We start from the raw sequence: 25,047 nt of genomic DNA on the forward strand, positions 1-25,047 counted from the left end.
CAGTGAGACTGAAACACGTTTTTATCCAGCAGAGAGCTTAACGTCTCCAAAGGACAAATACCCGCTTTACAATCACTCCCACATCTCTCATGCACATAATGATCCGGTCATCCCTCCTCCACCCCCCTCAGTGGAGTGTGAGATGGTACGACCCACTGCCTTACTCAGCGGTCACCTCCTTTCTCACTCTCAGTGAGGAGGCATCAGTCAGACCGCTTTCATCTCTCTCCTCCTCCTCCTCCTCCTCCTCCTCCTCCTCTTCTTCTCTTGTTATGACCCATTTCAGGAGCGACTGCCACCGAGAGCGATGTGAGTACCACACACACACACACACACACACACACACACACACACACACACACACACACACACACACACACACACACACACACACACACAGTAAGATAAGTGTCTCGTGTGTTTTTCGGAGATTACAGCCGCTTTAAGTTCATTAAGGAGATTTCAGGGTCTTTGCACAGTCTGTATAAAAACTTAAACTGAGGATTGAAGCGGCTACAGGAAGAGGATCAGCTCACATGAGGAGGATGTTCTCAGTACTTTTCACTCTTAAGGCAGATGTGTGCAGATGTTTGTGTGTTCCTTTACCGTCCTTACGAGGACCCGTTTGAGTCCGCTGATCTGTGAAGCTCTTTGGGTAAAACAGACATGACAGCGCTGCAGCACCGTAACGTCAGATGATCACAACTCGTATCCCCTCAAAACAAACACAGAAACAGGCTGACCTTATCAGTGTGGGCGATGGCAGCATGGCATGTCCTGCTCTGCAACATCACAGGGAGCAGTTCCCGTCATCACGAGAAAACCAGCTTTGTTATCTCCAGATCAATAAGTGGAGAGCTCCAGAAAACTACTGGAGTTACCCGTTATGACGGGAAAACTAGTTCTTTAATAAAATGTTTGGATGAATGTCGACTCAAGGCTTCCGTACATATGCAAACATTTTGTAAAAGAAAATACCCCTAATGTCAACAGCAAGACCAATAAAAAAATGTTAACTAACCTAACAAGTTGATCTTGAATGTTTCAGTTTAATGTTCACTGAGGAAATATTACTTCTGGTATCTCCACTCAAGATAGTTAATACTCATTATGTTTACTACAGAAAGGTCAAGAGTGACTTGAGATACTAGATTTTCTTTTATTAAAATCTCATCAAAATAATCATATTTTATTTATAGTTTTTCGTTGCCTAAACGTGACCACAGACCGAAGAGTTGACATAAAACCTGAACTACATTGTGACAGTCGTGAACTCTGTATACCCACCATCTGTCCGAGCCAATGACTATATAGATGGACGACGCGCCTCCATCTGCTCCCATTGTACAAAAGTGATGCCAAAATAGCCCCTGTGATAGGCGCTGCCATCTTTCGATGATGACGTCATTTGGAGCCAGAGTCTACTTAGTAGAGACTGGCGGGTGGAGCCGCCGTAGCCACTTCCGCTAACCCAAACACACAATTAACTTACCGACAAACAGCAAGGATCCCGCACGCCGGCGTGTTTAACAGCAGAACAGCTTCTTGTGTTGGTCTGAGGTTAAAGTTCACAGGTATGGAAACTTCAATGACTGTAGTGATTGTTTTAGTTACCTTTAGTCAACAGAGCTGTCAATCATCATTTTTACAGCATCAAATAACTAATTAAAAGTAAACTTGCCAGAAAAGTGAACACTTGGACATAAATCAGCAGGATAAGAACTAACTATAATGACAGAAATCATGTTTGAGAAAAATGTATTTGATGTGTATTTTGATTTTATAGTTTGACTCATGTCCCACCTGTTAACATGGAGGAGGCGGGCTTTATGAGCTATACTGCAGCCAGTCAGCAGGGGGCGACAGAGAGGGTTTGGACTCACTTTCAGGGAGCTGTCATGTCGGCCATCTTTTTATACAGTCTATGATCCCAACCAACTAAACATCCAGTACGGTTTATAACTGTTCTGTTTTATTTAAAACATAACCGTGGATTATGTGAGAGGACATTATCCAGCAGTTAAGTCATAAACCAAACTTATATCAAGGTTTTGAGTGTACTCCAGCCTTTTAGTACACCGACTTTCCCCCCTGGGGATCAATAAAGGATTATCTTATCTTATATGTTTATGTAGAGCAACTTCTAACCAAATTTCTGTAAAATCTGCAAAACAGCAAATTATCTAATGTGTTTTTGAGTAGTTTGGTTGATAAAGAAAGACCGCAGGTGGAGTTTATTCTGAAGTAAATCCCTGTGTGTTCTGGTTTCTGTTTGTAGTCCAAGTCGTATTGACCAATCACGTATCAGCAGGCTGCAGCATATGCAGGAAAAACAGTCCGTGTGGAGAGCAAAAGCAGGCGGAGTGTAATCCACCGTAACGACAACAACGCTGTGTTGTGAAAGCCATTTAGCGTTAAGATTTCCCAACTTCCCTGAATGCATCATAAACGATGGCTCCGCCCTCCGTCTCATGTTACAGTAGTGTTCTTCTCCTCTTGAGGACAGACCTGACAAAGCTTCATGTTGTTCCTAATCTGCATCATGATGTTGTTCTTTCAGCAAACTGAAGAGCCGTTAATTAAAGTCGATCACAAGAAAATCTGTTTCTGTTTGGGCTTCATCCCGCTGCAGTAAGCCAGAGTGCAGCCTCTGTGTAACTTCCTGTTTACAGTGAGACTGAGACTCAGCACAGACAGATGAACGGGCGCTCCTCCGGGGGATGGGACGAACCGAGAGATGGCAGCGTTTATTTAGCAGACACATCTGGAGGGAGAATTTACCTTTGATCTGAACACACGGTCGCTTCTCGAGCTGCTCACTGGACTGTAAACAATGCAGCGCACGGAGGAGGACGTCTGGGCTGGATACAATCTGTCAATCCGACAGAATGTAAACAAACCAACAATTCATCTGCATTAATTAAACCTTTGTAAAAGACCCGACCTTAATCTTTGGTAAAAATCAAAAGGACTGTGTGACTAAATTACTTGATCATAAAGTCACCTCAAAATGTCCAGACATCTAAATCTAAATATCACACACATCTCTGCATGCCTTTTATTTCCTGAGTGTCTTTAAAGCGTTAATCTGAGACACTCTCGGGTCTTTTACCCGCGAGTCAAGTTCAAGGTTCTGTTTCTTCATCCATAAAATCACGTAAATGTCAGCGCTCACATCCTCACACCATCATCAGTGCTCCTGTTTGTAGAGCTGCTGTGAATAAAGGGGCGAACATTTCTGCTGAGGCTGTGAGGAACTGACCCTCGAACCCGTACGTTATTTAATGCGGCAGTTTTACTCACAGAAAGAACTAGGTACAGACTTCTTGGACAATCTGTCAGGACAATAAAGTGTATCGGTAGTCAGGTATGTTGAGTGCAGATAAAAATACTTACTCAACAATTTCTCTCCAGAAGGCTCCAACAGCACAAACACGGCCCAGAGGTTACGTTCAGTGACTGAATTAGCCGTGAAGTGACACCTAGCAGCTCCCACCTGTCACTCAAAGAGGCCACGCCCCTAATAATGCATCACTTTAAGCCTTAATATAATGTAAACAGGTGAGTTGTATAAAGATTCTCCCCGTACAGTTGTCATGAAGAGAGAAATGAGCTATAGAGACCCAAACTGTTTTTTGTACCAGGCTGTAAACATGTTTATTTCTGCTGTAAAGTTTAACATGGGGCTCTATGGGGACTGACTCACTGCTGGAGGCAGCCTCAAGTGGACACCAGAGGAACTGCAGCTTTCTGCACTTGTGCATTAGCTTAATTCTTTTTAGCTTAGCACATTAAATCTTAAATAAACTGAGCTAAATGTCGAGGTTTGTTGTTAAGAGATGCTTCTGCTGCAGCGTCTCATTGATCTTTAATCGGTTGATTTGGCCTTCAAGATAAAAGATAAATGTAGAAAACCAGGAGATGACTGAATATGTTCCAGAGAGAAATGTGTCTGACACTCTGTGACGGATTTAACCGACACAGATTGGACAGAAGAAGCTGCTGGCAGGTTGATTTAGTTTGCTTCTGACCTGATTCTAAAACCTTTCCTTTGTCTCTGAACGTTTCTGACACACGTCTCTCGGAGGCGGACACACCACCATCATCACTGTACAGCAAACAGATATCACCTGACAAACAGTTAAACACAAACAGACAGATAGAGATGGTTGTCGTGGCCTAATCCAGGCGCCAGCAGCCAGCCTCGGCTCGGCTCAGCTCGACTCTGATTTCCTGCCAAACTTTGAGCAGCCTGTCCCTAAAAACCAATAACCATGAGGGTGTGAAATTGTCCTGTCATCACTCTTTCTTCCTTCCCTCCTCTCTCATTTTCCCCTCCGTCTTCCCCCACCTCTCTAAAGCCGATGTGTCGTCCAAACAATGCGAGGCAATAAGCAGGCAAATAGCTGTAATCACTCAGTCCATGATGCACAATCAGCCGCTCTGCACGCTGCGGGAGCGGCGGCGACCTGGCAGCCTTATCGATCTAAGAGGGGGGACGATTAAAGCCCCCCCCAGCCGTTAACAGATGGAGAGTGACGGCGCTCATAAACCTCGCTCTAAAAGACTGATGTCCTACAAGCTGCAGCTGGCAAGGAGCCAGTAAACAACCATGCCGGCGCTGTGGGAGAGGAGGGGGGGGGGTGATGGGAGGTGAAAGGCTGGCCGCTGCCTCGGCGAACACGGCCTGACACGCGGGGGGTCCGTGGAGCCGTGCACCAAGCTCTGATGGAGGTCGTGGAGAGACAGAACATGCCCAGCTTTCAATTACAGAATCCAAACAGTGACTGAACAGATCAGAGAGGAGACCGAGGCAAACAGGAAGCTGAGAAACAGGAAACACTTTCTGATCCTCTCAGAGACAAACGTGTGTCTGATATCGCTGAGTCATAGTCACTGCTCATTTTGGTTATTTTAGTCTTTAGACGAAATTCTCTATTAGCTTTAGTCACATTTTAGCCTTTAGACCCTTAATAGTCAATAAACAGTCATCACATTTTAGTCAAAATGTTTTCTCTCTTTAAACTAATTTAGTTACAGGTTCAACTGGCTGTAAAGCGCTGCCCTTTTATTCATTATTTCCTGACGATGATCTCCCGGTAACATAGATCCTCAGCTGAGGCCACATGTAGCTGTGTCCCATCCACGGGCTGCAGCCCTCGAAGGAGGCGGTCCACGGAGGATGCTCCATTCATATCCTGCGTAGACGTTAAAGCCGAACTGAGATGAGACGGTCTGGTCTATCCTTGTGTCACCAAACGCCACTCCTGTTGCCTAGCAACAGGTAGCTAGCGGGCTAACTAACTAGCATAATTAACGTCATGTAAGTTAGCCAAATATTTTAAAGATAATTTGTTTCAAGGGCCCTTTCGTTTTCTTAAACATGTGTAACACTAGCTATTCGACTGGGCTGAAACCAAAATACATTTCAAAGTGTATTCCTCGGCCGCTTAAAAGTTTGTTTGAATTGCTGGGCAATATTCAAATACAGCCTTCGAAGGCTGCAGGGATTGGGACACAGCTTTTGTGTGCTGTGAGGAAACTTCTGGGACGCAACGTTACGCATGTAAAGCCACAAAATGAAGCCGTGCAGCTACAGTAGCTCATACTGCTCATTCCTCTCTTGCATTATTTGCAGCTGCAGTGTTGAATTTTTACCGTGAAAACTTTTTATATTTTTATAAATATATATATATATATATATTTATTTTTTTGTGCAGAAGAAGCGTCAAATTACATGTAAAATGCCCTTTTTCCTGTGAGCGCTCTGGACAGACAGATTAAACGCATCGCTAACATTTTAGTCACGTCTCGTCTCGTTGATCTATTTTTAGCTCCTCAACATCTCATCTTCGTCATGGACAAAAGATTGTTGACGAACATTTATCATCATAACTTTCATGAACAAAATGAACACTGATCAGAGTTTGTGATCACAACAAAGCGCTTACTTTAATCAGATCGGTTGGTCTGTTTACCACTTTTCTCCACACTGAAATAGCTTGATAACTATGTGCACACAATCCTGGATTCCTGATAATGAATCTTACAGACTTTGTTAACCCTTTGACTTACCCTTCAGCTCCACCATGAGGCAGATATTTGGGATTTTGGGTGATATATGCCAACAAGTAAAGGATGAATTGGCAGTAAATGTAGTACGAACATACCAAGAGTGGACATAGACACCGTGATGTCACCTGTTAACGTCTTGATGCCTGGAGTCGAGTATTTTCGGCTGCGGCCATGTTGTTTTTTTTGGAGCCAGAAGTAGAGGAAGGCGAATCAGACCTCAGTGTTTACCACAGATTTTATATTTGCTGCTAACTGACCAGGGTTGTTCATTTATCAGATGTAAGAAGCTAAGAGCACTCGAGGCCCAAAGTGGCATGAACCGGTTAACTTCAAATTACCGGTCTTCTCGTCACTACAGCCCACCGTCTTCCCTGCGAGTCAAAGCCAACAAAAAATCCTGACAGCCCTGCACGACACTGAACGAGCTAACAAGCCAGGTACGGTCAGCAGACTACGCGGAAACAGAAGAGAGACGCAGGTGAAGACTAGCTTCAGAGAAGGGAAGAATAAAGCATCTCACGAGTCAGAGATTTCCCTGAAGAGGCCGCTGCAAGAGCCCGATTTGTCAACAGAGCTGTCAATCATGAGGCCACACCCCCTTTTAAAAGCATCTAATGACTAATTAAACCTCACATATTTAAATGTAGATGCATTTCAAGACTTAAGAACGATTGTTTCCTCACAGCCTTTCTGTCTCTCTGACTGACACTTACATGTTTGTTGGGGGAAGCATCATGAATGTGAGAGGAACTAAATTTCAGTCTGACAGATGGAGGCCAATTAGACTCTCAGGATGCTCGTTAAGGTGGCCGGCTGAGCCCGCTGGGTCTGAGTGTGAGTGTGTGTGTGTAGAGACTGTGTAGCACTGCAGCGTGCTTGCCAATGTGTTTTTTTAAATGTTTTTTGCTCTATTTGTCACAGTGTGTGTCTGTTGTTTACCTGCGTGCGTGTGTGTGTGTGTGTGTGTTACCTGTCCACCTTCATCGCTGTCTCCCTCTGGAGGTCAGGAGGTTGAGACACCAGGTGTCAGTCAGTCAGTCGGTGTCTAACCTGATCTGATGTGTTTTTGTTCTCCAGACGCCGGGATGAACGGTGAGCTGAGAGTCGGTCGCGCCACGACAGCCAAGAGAGGAAACAGCGCCCCCAACAGGTGAGTCTGCACTGCTACATGTGTTTCTATGGCTCAGCTCCTTTCACACCTGCTCTGGACTCCTGAAGATTTCCTGAGCAGACTTTATCCTGCAGCCTCAGAGTTAAAAGTCTGCGTGAAGTCGAGGTGAGCCGATGTATGAAGCAGCAGGTAATAGTCCGGAACTTTCACACAGCGAGTGGGCGGGGCGATGACGTCGTTCGTGTTGAGTTTCTCTGCTTTAAACTCTTTCCTGCTCGCCTCAGGTGTCTGTATGATGTTCTTACTGTAGTGTTTGTTTTGTGTAAAAGAGTCACGTCACATTGTTGAACACTCCTCCTCCTCCTGCACGCTCTACAGGCTCCCCCCTCACGTAAACCATAGACAGTATTTCACTTTGTTAGAGCCGCAGATTGTAGCTGCTTTTACACAGCCAGTTCAAGACGGGACTGTTCCTCCTCGCCGTCTGTGTGAAAGTCACGGAGACCGAATGGTGGGGCGAAGTCGTTACTCCTCCGGCATCGGAGGTAGTAACAGAAGCCAAACGGCATCTGTGTAAATGGTTTCGCTAACGCCGTAATGCTGTGTAAAAACACACGCACACATCAGTATATCACCATCGTGTGGCTCACTGTAAAAAGGATCAAGGCGGCGTGGCGGTGGAGCTTTGTTCGGTTATTTCAGGAGATTTCAGAGGCACATAGTTTTTACTCCATCGCATTCATTGAACAGCTTTAGTCTCTTGTGAAGAGTTTATACGATCTGACACTTTGTCATAGAATAGTCTGAAACAATTAATCCACTAATCCATGGACAGATAATTAGTTGGCAATTGATTATTGTAAGTGTATTTTTACAGTGTTGTGTGGCACGCAGAGTTTTTCCTGCACTGCTAAACATGATGTCTGATTTCATGAAGAGGAGTCATTTTTAAAGTGGAAATTCAGCGAGAGACGCACCTTGAAAACACCTGCCCGTCTGTCTCTGTAGACCAACTGTGCAGTGTGCGATGCAGTGTGTGTGTGTGTGTGTGTGTGTGTGTGTGTGTGTGTGTGTGTTTGTGTGTGTGGGTGTGTGTGTGTGTGTGTGTGTGTGTGTGTGTGTGTGTGTGTGTGTGTGTGAAGCTGACAGTCAGTGACGTCCAGCTGTCCCAAGATTTAACCTCGTTCTCTGTTTACATGCAAACTAAAGCCAAACCGTCCTCCAAATCCCTCGGCCGCCCGCCGCTGGACGGATTAAACTTGGGACGAACACAACTCAGCGCCGGCCAGAGCTGAGATTTACAGCCGGGCAGCCACACAGAGAGACCCCCGAGAGACGGTGAGGGTCTGCAGGGAGAACAGGAGGGAGCGACACATCAGACTGAGTCACTCCGTGCAGCTCTGTGAGGCTTAAATACGCTTTAATTTGATTCTCACCACTACTGAGAGAAATCCAGCAGAGGTCAGAGGTCACCGGCTGCACTGAGGAAGTTAATCCTTTAATTAACTTCCAAGTTTTCAAAATAAAACAATTCATTCAATTACAGCGATCCAATGTTAAGTACAGCTGAGGAAGACGTTCTCGTATCTGTAAAATACAACACCACAGAGTCCTGCATTCAGTTAGCATCAACACACTTACAGCTGCAAAAGCCAAACTTGTCAGATAATAAGAGGATAAAATAAGATAGACTTTTATTTTGAAGGAATTTTTGTCCGGACACACATCATCACCTCAAGCTAATATGTTGAAGCTGTTGCTTATTACAGCATCCAACTGTTACAGAGTGTTACGAAGCATATGAACATATGAAAGGCCGCCACACTAAAATTAACTTTGTTTGAAATTTATTTTAAGATAAATATTAATTTACCAAAACTATGGGAGCCTGGAGGTCTGTCCATAAACAAGGAAAGTAAGTCGGACCCAGAGCTCCTCCCCCTAAACCCAACAAAATGTGAGTCAGGACGAGCGACACAGATCACGTGAATACACAAAATTGTTAGAATTCAAAATATTCACTTCAAGACAAATCTGCTAGACGCTGTGTCGTGAAAGCCAATCAGCATTTAGATTTCCTGATTTCCCTGAATGCATCAGAAATGATGGCTCCGACCTCCGTTCAACAAACTTCTCAATCGGTGCATCCCTAAGTCTTTATAAAAAACTAGAATCTGTAGGCGCCTGACCGGATTTTAGCACAGGAAGTGTTCTGGTTTCAGTTTGTAGTCCGTCTGTAGTCAGAGTAGTATTGACCAATCATGCATCAGCTGGCTTTGGCGTATGCAGGAAAAACAGTCCGGGTGGAGAGCAAAAGCAGGCGGCGCGTAATCCACCATAATGGCATCCATCGCCGGTCATCTGATGATGATGTAGCTTCTTATGACTCTCTATAAACTGACATCTGCATGCTAACAGCTAACAATCTGTTCTACATCAAACATTCAACTTGAAAATCTGCTTGGCGCTGAGTCGTTCAGCGTTTAGATTTCCTCCCGACTTCCTTAAATGCATCATAAATGATGGCTCCGCCCTCCGTCTCATGTTAAAGTAGTGTTCTTCTCCTCCTGAGGACGGACCTGACAAAGCTTCATGTTGTTCCTAATCTGCATCATGATGTTGTTCTTTCAGCAAACTGAAGAGCCGTTAATTAAAGTCGATCACAAGAGAATCTGTTTCTGTTTGGGCTTCATCCCGCTGCAGTAAGCCAGAGTGCAGCCTCTGTGTAACTTACTGCTCACTGTTTGCTCTAGTTTTGGTCTCCACCCCGTCCTGAAAATGTTTCTTTAGCTGCTAAATGTTCCACTAACTTCACCAGCTGGCCATGAGAGCAATGTGAGTGACAAAGAACAGTAAAGTTCTTTCAGCTTAATGAGGAGCTGAAACTTAATATAAGCTCCATAAAGCCGAGGGCAGCTGCAGATTCAGCTGATAAATCTCTGGCTGTTCATCTCTACAAGCAAAGCTCTCACATTACACGTCATCCTTTGATACTTCGTTAGTGAAACAGAGATCAGCGCCGCTTTAACATCATTTCTCCACATGTAGACTTTGAAAGGCCAGCTGTCAGACTTTGTTGAAACTTGGGACGACATGCACAAGTTCTTTCTTGTTAGTTGTAAAGTCTTTGTCACTGATAAATGTTGGATCGTCTCTGAGCTCGGAGATGTTTTCATGCGTCTTCTCAGAGCTCAGAGGTTCTCTGTCGTTAGTTTTGATTAGGACACAGAGAAGGAGGCCGAACCATCTGGAGGACAACCTGCTGTGTTCAGACTGCAGGAAACACACACACTGATGAGGGAGTTGTGTGTGTCTGCGTGTTTCTGCGTGTGTGTTGTAAAGAAATCAAATGTTTGTGGTGGAAGTGGTGAAGATAAAAGCCTGCTCTGTTTCAGTCTCTGCAGGTGTTTGTTCAGTTAGTTTAGTGTGAAGTGAATCTGTTTGTCCTCGTGTTGGATGATCGCTGTCACACACAGACCAGCCGCTGTTAGCTTAACATCACATGACATCTGAGAACACACACACATTTACTCAGCTCTCCCTCCATGGCTTCACTTAATCAGTCGTGATGATCGATGGCTGCATCCTTTCTGTTTTTCTTCTGTACTTGTGAGGACAGAGAGGGCCACAAGGTCAAAACTTGTTGACGCTCATTACGAAGAGTTTGGGCTGATGTGACAGGACAGTACTCGACATCGTGCATGCTGGGACGCTTGTGTTTGTATTAAAAAGATGGCCGACATGACAGCCCGCCTCCTCCATGTTAACAGATGGGACATGAGTCAAACTATAAAATCAAAATACACGTGAAATACATTTTTCTCAAACATGGTTTCTGTCATTATAGTTAGTTCTTATCATGCTGATTTATGTCACAGTGTTCATTTTTCTCACATGTTTACTTTTAATTAGTTATTTGATGCTATAAAAAGGGGGTGTGGCCTCATGATTGACAGCTCTGTTGAATGGGGCTCCTCCATTGTCATCTGAGGGTTTACTAGAGGTGGACACTCCAAATGTATAAATGGTTTCCAGCACCTTCTGATTAAAATCTACTGAGCGAGAGAGAGAGAGAGAGAGAGAGAGAGTAGTGCAGAACACTGTAATTATGTCTTCTTGTCCCTCGATCGCCCTGCTGAGATGAGCGTTTAGTGCAAAGAGATGAATCAGCGCTTCCTTTGAGGAGAAAAATAACAGCTCGATAAAGAGGCCGCGCAAAAAAAACAAGAAAACAAAAACCATTTAACCCAACACACACACACACACACACACACAGGGAGGATAAACAGAGAAACAGCCTCCTTGTTTAAATTTAAATGTCGTCTGATTGCGTTGGCTGTTTTCTTTCAGTTTCACCTCATCAGCTCAGAGAGGACCGAACGTGTTTGCGAGCTGACGAAACAATTCAATTCAGATTTAATTAAGATTATAAAGCAGATAAAGGAAGTTCAGCAGAAACACCATGGTGTTACTTTTTGCTCTTATTTGGAGCTCAAAGACACAACAAGGACATCTCTCAGAGGGTCAGACTTCACGGGGCTGTTTATCATCGCTTACAAAGTCTGTGTTCTTCCTTTCATCTGGTTAACGTGGTTTGGTTAAGTAAAGGTGACATATTATGGCAGGGGTATAAATAATAACTCATCATGAGACTCACCAACGCACAAATACAAATGCTAACAACACAGAGGCTCTGATTAGATTCAGTCCTACATATTAAGGTGTTCAGACCAAAAGTGAATTACATTTTTCACATAATGAAATCACACCGAAAGTCGACGCAAATTTATGACGGGCGACACAAATTACACGACGCAAACAGGAAAAATTCACAGGACTTCAAACGTTCCAGCTCGAGTGGCAAATTCTCTTCAGGTTGAGTCGCAAATACGTTCAGCGTCTACTTCCCTGAATGCATCGTAAATGATGGCTCTGCCCTCCGTTTGACAAACTTGTCATGTTAAAGTAGTTTTCTTCTCCTCTTGAGGACAGACCTGACAAAGCTTCATGTTGACTTGTTCCTAATCTGCATCATGATGTTGTTATTTCAACAAACTTGGAGGGGAGAATTTCACCTCACTATTGACCTAACAGGGGGCTCCAACATCCACACGACATTAGAGTTCATCACGGCAGCTTTAAGAATGAGGAGCATGAGGAAAAGGAAGTCTTGGCCCCGCTATTCCTCTTGTGGCAGAACCAGGAACCAGGCAAACCCTAAATATCTCCTCCCAAATTTGGGATTGGATGTCAAACTTTGGTGTCCATGTTTGTTTCTTTTTAAAGGCACTTCTGTGGTAAAAAGCACCAAGTTTCTAAGAAGTAATTCAGGCACAAGAAGCCACATGTATTAAGGTTAAGGTTAAGGGTTATTAAGCTATAAAAATTTTTGATTTGGTGTAAGCTCGACGGGGGTTTATATGTTTTAGAGTGTATTCGTGGGTGTTAATTATAGTTAGAATTAGGGGTACCATTTTATTCATCGCCAGTGTCATTGTTAGGCAGCAGTACCAACAAATTGCCAGTAGGTGTCAGTGTCGCCACATGAGCGGTGTATGCGCAGGGCGAGTCACAGGGAAGTCTCGCGTGGTCACGCCAGAGAATGAGATTCTGTGGACAAGATGAAAACAGAGAACGCTGTGAAGCTATCCTAATACTAACATTATGTTTTTGCATTCTGCAGGTAAGTTGGTAATTCTGTTTAGGTATCCTGGGTTGGGCCAAAGTTTACAGAATACTTTGTTAGGTTCTATAATTGTTCATAAAGATTGTAGTAACCGTGTTAGCCAGTTAGCAGCTAATGTGCGGTCTGTGTCCGCCAATGTAGTAGTTGTAGCACGGGGGCGTAGCTTTGACAATGAGCCCTTGTGTGAGGGAGCCCCATAGCTCATATAAGCTTGATGCATTGTTGTATAATTGTTTATAAATAAAAAAACGAAAACGCAGTGTAGCGATCCTAACACTACCATTATATTTCATATTTCTAAATATAATTTAAAGGCAGAAACAGATAACTGATCTAACTTCGTACCGATGCAGCAGAAGTTCTCGTCTCCGGTTCGCAGCAGCCTGAGGTCACCTGACCTGACCTGCCTTTGGGTCCGAGCCCGACGAGCTGAGGCGGCAGGAACACGGCTGAACGGCCCATTAACCGCTGTCCCACCGCGCCACGCTACAGTACGCCGCCGCTGATTTATGCCACTGCAGCAGGCTGGTGAGGGTGAGCGGTAAATCAGAATAAATGGATGTGGCGGAGGTGTGTGTGTGCGCGCGTGTGCGTGTGCTGTGTGTGAGGAAGAAGCACACAACTGCTGTGGGGAAGACGAACGCTCTCACCTGCAGCCAGACACTCACACACACAGGAAGATGAATATGTATGAACACACACACGCGCAGTTTTGGTGTGTGTGTGTGTGTGTGTGTGTGTGTGTGTGTGTGTGTTGGGGGGTTACTGATGCTGAATGCTATCATTAGTGTCTGAGGGGGGTTAGCATTAGCGTTAAGTAGCAGCTATATAAATGCAAATTCCTCATCATTTCCTCGCCGTGTCTCCTCTCATGTCGCTGCATTTGGGTTCAGTTCAGCCATGTTTACTCTCCTCACCCCTGCTCCCCCTGCTCCCCCCTCCTCACCTCCTCTCACACCTTTGTCTTCCACTAAATTCACGCCTTAAGACGACAGAGCAGACTTCTCATATCTCTTTGTGAAAGGATGTTTGAGCAGCTCATCGATTGGTCGCTCCCTCTGAATGTGTTCGTGCGCTCTGTTTATCGACGCTCTCTGCTGCTGTGTGATTATTCCCATCAGGAGAACAGCCGCTCACTTCTCTAATAACACCATCAGAGTCCACAGCAGGACAGCAGAGCAAATTAAAAGCCTTATTGGCATCTGAAAGGGCTTCTGCACTGCGAGCATGTAACACTGACGTAACTTCAGCTAAAGAGTTCTGTATTTTATGAAACAGTAAAGGCTGGAGTCAGCTATGATCGGCCTGTTTTTGGTAAATGATCTATTAGCTGTGCATGAGATCTAATGATATGTTTATAAAAGGTCACAGGCCTCTTAAATATTTGTTAGTTAACAAATATAATTGAAACTCTCTGTGCCCTGGATGTCTCTCCTGGTGAGGGGGAAACCTCTTCAGCAGAGGAGCTGGAGACCTGACCAGTGTGTCCTCAGATTCCTCTGGCAGGCCTGGTTTCCTTCCAGACACAGAGCCAGCATCTTTGCAGCTAATGCACCTTTGCAAAGTGGTCTTTGGAATATTGAAAGCCGTTGCATAAAAGCAAACATCTGGCGTCTGCCCTCTCGTTATTATCTTGTGGTGCTCACTGACAGCACCTCTCATTCTGTCCTTTCTCCACTGGTTGTAATCTTCCTTCCTTTCCTTGGATCCTTGTCATCTCTCTTTCTCTCTTGGCTCCCAGACTTTAGAAGTTTTAGGACGTGATGGTGTTCGGTCGCCGACATTTTGCTGTGTTTTGTTTACGTGTCACTTCCTGGTCGCTGTTTTGCATGTGCAGCTCTCAGCGGAGATAGTAAGGATGAGGGATGGCTCACCGCTCAGCAACACAGCACACACAGCATGCGATGATGTAACTAATTAAATTCATTGGAAACTTATTTTGTCATCATTTTTGCAGACAATGCCAATGATGACATGCGGCTATACATGTCATCACTGGTCAGATTAGGCTAGGTCCAGAGAAAACTGCGGAGTCCACCATCGTCTTATAGTTCACACGCCGACTCAACATTAATTTTAGACTTCCGATTGGTGTAACCGGGAGTCATTAATGGCGACATGAATTACAATCTAATCAAATTTATGATTATTCTTTGTCAGCAGTTTTAAACTGGACTCGATGTCGCCCGCTCTGGCCCCAGGAATACATTTCACTATGGCGGCTGGCTTCGCTAACTTCACGTTTCTGACTATGGAGCTTCCAATAAACAGAGCTGGTTTCTCTGCGGGTGTGTCGCTGAGGGGGGAGAACCTGTTTGAAACGAGAAGTGGTTGTTGGTGAACTGTGTGCTTCTTCTTGCGGCCTTGCTTCCTTCTGAGAGTAACCCAACCACTGCATCCCAGGGGAGAAGCTACGCTAGGTAGGCCCGCGCCGGCTACTGGGGGTTTGCTGCTAACTACAGCAGCTAGCGATGCTTGGTCTTCCAAGGTGCGGAGCCGCGTCTCTAAATCCCTGATCCTCGCCTCGATAGCTCCAAAAATACTACATTTAGTATTTGACCCTTATCCGTAACGGAGGTCGAGGTAAAGATAAACATCCGACACACCGAACAGGGCAGATCAGGAGAGGGAGAGGGAGAAGCCATTTCATTGGATTAAGCTAACTGCTAAGCTAACTGCTAAGCGAGTATAAAGTTAAAACGGTTTAGCAGATATGTTGCTAATATAACAACGAGAGTGTTTGATTAAAACGTTTTAGCTCGAGCTCCATCGACAGCTAACAGCACAGGACAACACAGGAGCAGCGAGAGAACAGGAAACTACGCAACACGCTCACCGTAGTACGTAGCAGCATCTCGATATAGCGATATATATTCTCAGTTGAGGGAATATGTCCTTACAGAGTAGTGCAAGCAGCCTCAGTATGAAGCCATGCATTTACAGTTGCACAAATTGTTCGCATCGCGTCCTAGGAACCTGCATGCACCTTGAGAGTGGTGCAGGAAATCTGACCTCTCTCTGTTAGCCCCAGAGCACATGAACACTTAAACACTCGCACAGCAGATCACACAGACAGTGAAAGGAGATACTTAAAAAAGAGTCATGGGTATGTTGAGCTTGCTTTGTGTACAGCCCTCTGAGCCCACACTGTCACACATAAAATCCACTCAGCCTGAAGGACATTTTACTGTCTTTATGAGGACTTCAGTCGCCGCTTGTGCTGCTGCTGTTATGAGCTCATAATCACAGCGAGCAGCGTCCTCTCAGGTGCTGCTCGGGCTGTAATATCAGACCTGATTACACTGATGAAGCAGCAGCGTGAGCCATGAAACACTCATTAAGTAGATCGCGGCTCACAGGATCAATAGTCGTGTTTAAAGGTTTGCTCCTGCACGGTTTCGCTGAGCTGAATCGATGCCGTCGTTAAACGCTGATTAATACACATCACGGCTCAGACGATACGACTGAAAGGAGGATGTGAGTTTGGCACCAAATCAGCGGATTCTCTATCAGAGGGATCACCTTTTCTCTCAGTCTCCAGCTTTATCTGTCTGTCTGTGCTGCTTTATTAGTCCTCTGGCTGCTGGCTGGGTGTGTGTGTGTGTGTGTGTGTGTGTGTGTGTTATTGATTCCTCCTCCTCAGTGGATAAACAGTGCTACGCTTCAGAGTTCAGTCTCTGTCTCTCTTTCTTATTATCTGTCCGTCTCTCTTCTTCTGTCTTTTGTCCTTTAAAGGTTTATTTACATTTGAATGACATCAGGAAACATCGAGTTTCGAGGTAGCGCGAGCGTAGCAGCATCTGCCACTTGTTTAAATGTCGCTTTTATTACACAAAGTAAGCTGCTGCAAATTCAACAACACGTGCGTCAACATCAAACGTGCTGCAAATACAGAAACGATGCAAAGTCAAAAACACACAAACCCAGAAAACACATGCAGAAGAAAAACGCTGCAAATCCAGTCAACACAACAGAAGTGCTCCAGGCCTGTTTCGAGGTTTACTTCTTATGTAACACTTGGTCATGTCTGTTTTAATGTACCCTTTAGCAACTGATCTAAGGTGTCTGTTTAAGGTTTCCTTATCACTCCTTTCTGACAGGTGGTTAGGTCTGTTTTAAGGAAACCTTTTGCAAAGTGGAAGGTTTCCGTTTGAGTCCTCACGTAGCCTTTAGCATCTGTTTTAAGCTACTCTTCTGTGACAGTGAAATTACCTTTAGGTGTCTTCTTAAATTAACCCTTTGGTGTCTGTTTGTAGGTCTCTGTCTTACTTACTGACAGGTGGTCTGTTTTAAGGTACCCTAGCAAATGGTTCGTTGCCCTTACAAGTCTGTTTAAACGTCCCCTTTAGCACCTGTTTACAGGAACCTTTTAGCAGCCGTTTAGAGGTGCAGTTTAGTGTCTGTGTTAAGGTCTCTTACTTTTGACAGGTGGTTTGGTCCGTAAAGGTTAAGGTAAACCTTGAATGTCAGTTTCAAGGACCCCAAATGTAAATGTAAATGTTTTAAGGTGTAAGGTGTTAAGCCTCAAGGTACTCTAAAGTATCTTTTTTAAGGTGTGTTTCTTCCTGTCTTACCCTTCAACAAACTAGCATTAGCCTGGAAGTTTGAGCTCTCTGTGGTTTTACTGACCCAGTTAAACTGTGTCTGGGCGCGCAGAGTTGCCAGGTTCAGTGCTGACTCTGCGGCTGTGTGCTGCCTTGCCCACAGGCTCTTTGGCACTGTGAGGAGTCGGTCTGAATGCCATCTGCTCGGTCCAGCTCCGGCCTGTGGACCCGCTCCAGAGACACCAGACGGCTGCAGTGTGACAGAGGATTCAAACTGATTAAATGCTGGATTATAACGACGATTATTCCCTCAGATAATCATGTGACTTCGTCTTTTATATCTAGTTTTATTCTATGAATTGTTAGTTATGATTAAAGCATATTTAATTCAACATGAACAGTTATCATGGCGGACAAATACTGTACATTAATACAAACTTGATATGTCCTTAAAGCTGCAAACATCTGTGTTAAACTGTTTAACTGTACTTTATAAATGTTTAAGGTTTACAAACTGAACAAAGAGGCTTTAAAGTCTTTTCTTGTTACCACCTTCAACATTACCTTTGTCTCCTTTAGGAAGCACAGATTCTGGTGTTTTTCCCATAGACTTTACATAGGAAGTGAACGTAGCCACACAATGATCTGTAGCCTCAAGTTCTGCACATTTACCGTCGCCATCTTGGTTTTTGGAGCCAGAAGCGACCTTATTTGGACGAGAGGGTGGAGCTGGAGAGGAGCGATGATTCAGCAAATGCTAAACTATCAGCTAATGCTTGGGCTTGCTTGTTTAGCAAGGTACATCCATAATACATGCTAACCATGATATTAATTGTGATGCTAACTGCCTAGCATGAGTTCAACTAAACGGCGAACAAGACATTTTAGCAGATTGCCATTGCAGCGACTTGTCGATCACAGGTAGCCCCGCCCTAAACCCTCCCCTGCTCTCTGCTCTGTGTGACTCTCAATGGGAGCCTCAGTGACTAAATGAACATCATGCTGTGTTGAAGAAGACTTGAAACTAGAGACTGAGACCATAAACTCATTAGGAACATGTTTACTGAGGGAATCAATCAGGAGAGGAGGAGGAGCATGTTTTTACCTGTGGAGTCGCCCCCTGCTGGACATCAGACAGAATGCAGGTTTAAAGTGCTTCCACAATAGCTTCACTCTTCAGACCCAAAGCTCCGTCCACATCTTACACTCAGTCTGTAGTTTTACGTGTCTCTGTTTCTCTCCTCAGATCGGACTATGAGATGGAGTATGACAGATACCCTGACGATCACTGTAACAGGTACCAAAAATCTATTTACCTTTCTGTTTGTTGCCTTGCTGGTTTCTTTGCCTAACTTCTTGTTGCGATGGTGAACAAGCGTCCACTCTTTAGAGGTCAAAAAGTTACATTTCGTGTTAGCTAGCTTGAACTAGCTAGCTAATGCAGAAATTCTCTGACATTAAAGTTTTTTTCTCTGAATATTCTTCTCCTTCTCCGGCTCCGTGTTTTTTCTACAGTGGCCCCAAACTGATATTTTATTCCTGATCACACGAAACGCTTCAGCAGCAGCTCTGGACGACCTCACGTGTCATCTCCACTTTTCAGTCTCAACAGCTTCTAAATCTGTTTTCTTGAGTGACTCACTTTCAGCTGAGAGCAGGAAATTGGTCGCCCTCTCCGAGCACATGAACTGCTGCGACTCCATTTGTGTCTGCCGCGCTGTCAGGGCAAACCCACTTCCTGTTTGATGGCGGCATAGGGTCGAGGAAACAATCCTTCCTTTCGGAGAGGTTTAGGTATAGATGAAAACTGAGAGAGGATCCACGTTTGACCTTTGTGTTTTCAGCTTTCAGACTGTTGAAGAGATTGTTTGGGAGGATGAGAGCCTGCTTCTCTCCGCCCTCCATCAATCCTCACCTCACATTATTCTGCAGACAGAGGAGAGACAGAAGAAGCAGATACACACGCAGCGATAACATACATCAGACACACAGAGAGAGAGGGAGAGAGAGAGAGAGAGAGAGGGAACAACAGTCCTGAGCTGGAAGATTAAATCAAATCACTAAGATTTGTTGAAACAAGAAAGTAGAAGGAGGTTCTGAGAGAGGTAAAAACAGAGAAGAAGGAAAAGAGCGCCCGTCCATCTGTCTCAGCTGAGTGGCCTCCTTCACACCTCCTCTGCACTCCTGAAAATGTCCCCACGTTGTCCAGGTGGGCCGCATGTGTGAACGCAAACAGCTGAATGTTTCACCCCGACTTTTTCCTGCCAGCCTCAGAGTAAAATGTCCGCAAGAAGTCGGAGTTTGAAACGTACCTTTAGAAAGAAAAGAAAGTTTTCCTGTCTGCAAACACACACACATACACACACACACACACACACACACACACACACACACACACGCAGACAAACAGAAATTAGAAAATAACAATTAAAGGAAACGCTTTAAACCGAATTAACTTTGCTTTGATGCAGAAAATAAACACGCCTTTTTTTGACTAAATTACATTCAATTAAAATATCCCTGATGCAGAAAATGGGAAAGACGACGTGTGTGTGTGTGTGTGTGTGTGTGTGAGCTCAGTGTGAACACAAACTGTTTCCATTTGTTTTTACTTTGTTGCATTTACTCTCTCCTCATTCGTCCTATTAATGAGGCACATGGAGAGAGACAAAGGAAGAGAAAGTTTCAGAATAAAGATCAAATGTAGTGAGAAAAAAAAGAAACGAGAGAGAGATAGGAAGAAAAAAGAAAGAAAAGAGGGATCTATAAAGAGAAGGATGAAGTGAAGGAGAAGATGAGAGAGAGGAGACAAAATGAGGTGGAAGAAAAGAAAGAAATTTGCTAATTTTAACCCAATTTACAAAAAACCCTAAAAAATGTAATTTATTCCACGTCTTCATCTTGGGATGGCATAAAAAGAGTACTTGACTTTAAAGGACATTTCACATGAGCTCCTTGAGGCTGACCAGTGCCCAGTGTGATGAGCTGTTAGCTCGGATCAGTACCAGGATTTCTCTGATGGACACCAACTACCAGCGTTCTGTTTCAGCTGTGGAGCGCCTGTCCATCTGTCTCCGCTGAGTGGCAGGTTCACTGTATCTAGCAAGTCACACGTGGGCTGAGATCTGTCTCACTACAGCGCTATGAAGCCACAACAAACAGTTACTGAGATTTAATGACAATAAACAGGCTGAGAGGATGCTGAGAGAACTACATCAGGATGCTGAGAGAACTACATCAGGATGCTGAGAGAACTACATCAGGATGCTGAGAGAACTACATCAGGATGCTGAGAGAACTACATCGGGATGCTGAGAGAACTACATCAGGATGCAGGGTTGTGAAAAGTGTGAGTTAATGCGTTGTCAGGTCTGTCTGCAATACGACAAGGAAACAGCTCTTAAAATGATTGGTTTTTGAATGGAGTTTGGTTTGACCAGGACGTCAGGATGACTTTGTATGTTATAGTCTAACATAAAAATAGTTTTTCTTTTGGTCTGAACACACCTTTATTGAACTCCTGGAAACACCTGATGCTGTAAAATGGTGGATTTCTCCTTTAATCAACAGTTTTACATCTACACTTGGAAGATCCTGCACCTTTCAGTCATCATGCTGTTCAGAAATAATAGATTTAAAGATTAATGACACTTCAGATTGAAGTAAAATAGAAAGAGAGAGCAAACACCTGAACACTTTTGTCTAAGAGCTCTGCTGCTTCTTCACAGACAGCTCTGAAGGTGACTCGCCTCTGATTCGCAGAGGACTCAGCAGAGAACAAACACTCGGCTGGAGGAAATGTGCCACTACAACAATTTAGTGTGAAATTCAGAGAAAGCAGTTTGTTATAAATCATCTGTTTTCTCTCTGAACCTGTGAATTCTTCCTCCGTCAGCTGCTCTGAACTCACCTGAGCTGAAAGAACAGAGAGGCTGCAGATAAACAAGAACTCAAGCTGACAGTGTGATTCAGACTACAGCTCAGTTTACTGTCATCCTGCAAATGAGACACTCAGCCTTATGGTTGGGCACACCAGCAACTCCAGTGTTCTGAAGGTAAAAGGACCGTTTTTGTCAATGGAGTCTGGTGGATTTGGAGGGAGCAATTTAGAGAGTTTTTAAAGAGTTGATTTAGACTTCGTCCTTTATAAAGACCATTTTATCTCAATCCAAATGTTCACCCTAAGAACAACAGGTACACTAAAGCACAGGTAAACACACTTGTTTTTCCTACCAGAAACAGCTGTTACAGCGCTCTTTTCAGAGCCACCAAACTCCATTCACAGAAACAACAATTTCTCCCCTCAAACACAGGGACACGCTGGCCCACTGCTGCCTTGTTTAGTAAGTGTTATTGTGTGAACAAATAAAGTCCTGCATCCAAATTAATCACTTAAAGTCACACAATAACACAAACAAACTTTAAAGCGTATGGTTATGGTGGACCAGCAACTGAGAGTCATGAAGTTAAAATCACTATTTTTGTCAGTGGAGTCTGGTGGATTTGAAGAGTCATTTCTAATTTCCAATAAGGGTTGATTTCGACGTTGTCCTTTATTACCATTAACATAAACACTGTAGTTTGTTTTCTCTTGATTCAAAGGTGCACCCTCTGGACTTGTAGTCTGACCATTTATGGATAAAAAACACTAAAAACAACAGGTACACTAGAGCACAGGTGAACACACGTGCTATCACTTTGTTGACAGCAGATGCTCCCCAGTTTGTGATGCTGTGGAAACAAGGCACTGTTGGATTCAAGGACGCCAAACATGTCGTTTCTACTTTATTTAGTTTGTCCAGGTGTGACAGAGGATTTGACTCCTCCAGAACAATATTTCTTGCACACCGTCTCCTCTGAAAATCCTCCAGGAATGATGAGAAGTGTTCTTTTCCCCTGGAGAATAACAGTGTCGGTGTGTGTGAGGGAAACTCCGGCGCAGAGCCGCCTCGCCCGTTTTAACTCCACCGTCCTGTAAATATTTATAGGTGTTTATCTGCCGGGCTGCGGATTATCAGCTTAGCGAGGTACAGTAGCCCTCTACGACCAACACACACACACCTGTTATCCTGATGTGTGTGAGGCTGCAGGGACAAACAGCAGGAGGTCTGTGTGTGTTTGTGTGTGATGATCACACCAGCTCACAAATCTAAAAAGTTGCTGATGGTGTGTTAATCCTCTGTGCTGCTGTATTTCTCTGTGGCTGCGGGAACGTGTCAGCGGGAACACAGAGAGCTGCACAGGAGGACAGAAAAGGCTGTGAGAAGGAGACGGAAATAAAGTTTCTATGAGGCAGAATCAGACCTGCAGGCTGAGACGAGACGGACTCCTGTTCTCTCTGAAGGAAGAGTTTCTTTTTTAGCTTCTCTTTGTTGTTTTTGCACGACCATTTTTATAAAGACGGGTTTAAATTTGAATGACTTTATTTTAAAATGTATTTTCTGACAGTAATGGCTTGTTTTAGTAGGTTGCATCATTAGTTATAAATGTACACAATACAAATCACTGGATTAACTCTGTCAAAGTACAGACCCCTCAAAATGCTAGGTTTTGTGTTCCTGTTGGGCACTAATTAACCGGCATTGGTCTCCCTACATGCACATTCAAACCTCTGCAGATGATCCAGAATGCAGCCGTGCGCCTGGTCTTCAACCAACCCAAAACAGCACACGTCACTCCACTGCTCATATCCCTCCACTGGCTCCCAGTCGCCGCTCACATCAAATTCAAACCCTGTTGCTCGCTTACAAAACAGCAACAAAAACGGCTCCTGCCTACCTGAACGATCCAGGTCTACACTCCCTTCCGCCCACTACGCTCTGCAAATGAAAGGTGCCTGGTACTCCCATCACAACAGGGCCCTAAGGTCGGAGATATACTTGCTTACTTGTGTTCGCGTACACAATCGGGCGCATCATGAATGGAACTGTTCACATACGTGTCTCTGCACTACGCGTGTTACTGGAGGATACCTCTAGAGGGTGCACCAGAGAGCTCAGGCCGTATGCAGCTGCTGTATGTGCGGGATGTGACAACAGACATGGAGACACTCGAGGAGGTGACTGTTATGTTCATTCTGAGATCACAGCAGAAACAGCTTCTGTGTGTTCAGTGGACAGAACACACCGTCTGCTCCGTCCCCGCTCCGTCTCTCCAGCATGTTCCTCCGTGCACGGACGTAACGCTCCCGGACTTGTTCCCATTTAGTTTTGCAGGTTTCCACGTCGACTTCTAAAACAGAACTTATCTGTCTGCAGCTGTTTGACAGGCGTGTTTGTCTCTGTGCAGCGGCAACGACACATCGTACAGATGTGGATCATTGAGGACTCGGTCTATCAGCTGGTCTTCAGAACTTTCTGCCATTGTTGTCCCTGCTGCTGTGTTGACCCTGTCACATCCGCTCTGCCTCTACACTGCCCCTACTGCTCATGTGCAGACTGTGACGAAGTGCACAGCCGACGCTCCAAACAGACGTAGGGAATGTGTGGCAGTCGTGCGCACGTGAACTAGTAGTTAAAGTCGAGCTGAAACGGCATTTCGAGAGTATCTAGCTTCCGTATCGTGACGTATTTCCAAGTGAAACAGGACGTGCAGGCGGGACATATCATTAGAGGGATTTGATTTGATCGTTGAGAAGTGGGCGTAGACAGACGTTCTCCACAGCGCAGTAGCTAGCTGACTGACCGAGCGTTCTTGGTGCTCTGCGGCTAAATGTTGCAGATTGATTGGTTTAAATTGTTTGGTGCTAACTTACGTAAGCACGCGCGAAATTTAGTTTTACTGGAAGAAAAAATGATCGGATTTTGATATAAGAATATGAAGAAATGGATTTTCTGTATTTTTTTTGGCCTATATTGTCAAATAGATGCACAATATTACCGAGGATGTGATCTAAAAGGATTAAAATGACATTTTACATTTCACCTTGACTTTAACAGCAAGTATATCTCTGGCTTTAGATGCTAACTAGACTCTTCTCCTCAGTGCTAACTGAAATTGTGACATTGGTAACACTTGAACACTGTCATGGCAGCCATCGGGATTCATAAGAAGCAATTTCATGCAGACTGAAGGAGCCTTTGTTTTAGGCAATAAAGTTTTGCAGGGAGTGGTACGTTAGAACCTCACAAGGAAGCAAAAAAAGATTTGTTTAAAAAAATACTGTGAACACGCATATAACTGTTTGGCTTGCTGTCCCCAATCACAACAAATATCTCACTCAAAATGTCAAATATCTATAAAATAACACCAAAACAATCTGTCTTTCACCACAATTTAAATAATATCTATAATAATATAATTGTTCTCAGCGCTTAAATAGGCATTTATTGATTAAAAACAAAGCACTAAGCATCAGAATTCAACACTTCTTATATTTATTAAGGACCACAACTGTTTAAGAAGTGGACGGAGCCACCGTGATGTCATCTGTCATCAGGACGACTGTTTTGAAGCCTCAAGTTTGGCTTTATTACGTCGCCATCTTGGTTTTCTGGGGCCAGAAGTGACTGTATTTGGATGAGAGGGTGGAGCTGGATAGGTTAGTAAGTGCTTGTGGTAGCTTGGTTAGCAAGCAGCATCCATAATTTATGTTATCTGTGATTTTAAAAGAGATTATTTTGGCTAGAAAA

At 44.3% G+C, this 25,047-nt stretch overlaps 1 protein-coding gene across 2 annotated transcripts in view; it reads left to right on the forward strand.

Moving 5' to 3' along the window:
* Positions 1 to 263: 263 nt before the first annotated feature.
* The window catches only part of LOC138613460 (RNA-binding Raly-like protein), a 34,852-nt gene continuing 10,068 nt past the window's right edge, over positions 264 to 25,047 (forward strand). For both annotated transcript variants that reach the window (XM_069687140.1, XM_069687139.1), the window contains exons 1-3: positions 264 to 309; positions 7,153 to 7,225; positions 18,663 to 18,713. In XM_069687140.1, coding sequence (XP_069543241.1) covers positions 273 to 309; positions 7,153 to 7,225; positions 18,663 to 18,713 — 161 coding nt within the window. In that variant the 5' untranslated portion in view covers positions 264 to 272. The remainder of the gene's footprint in view (positions 310 to 7,152; positions 7,226 to 18,662; positions 18,714 to 25,047) is intronic.

Source organism: Semicossyphus pulcher, unplaced genomic scaffold (genome assembly GCF_022749685.1).
Source record: "Semicossyphus pulcher isolate SPU_LCO1_2020_fin unplaced genomic scaffold, fSemPul1.0.p SCAF_8, whole genome shotgun sequence".
Taxonomy (NCBI): domain Eukaryota; kingdom Metazoa; phylum Chordata; class Actinopteri; order Labriformes; family Labridae; genus Semicossyphus; species Semicossyphus pulcher.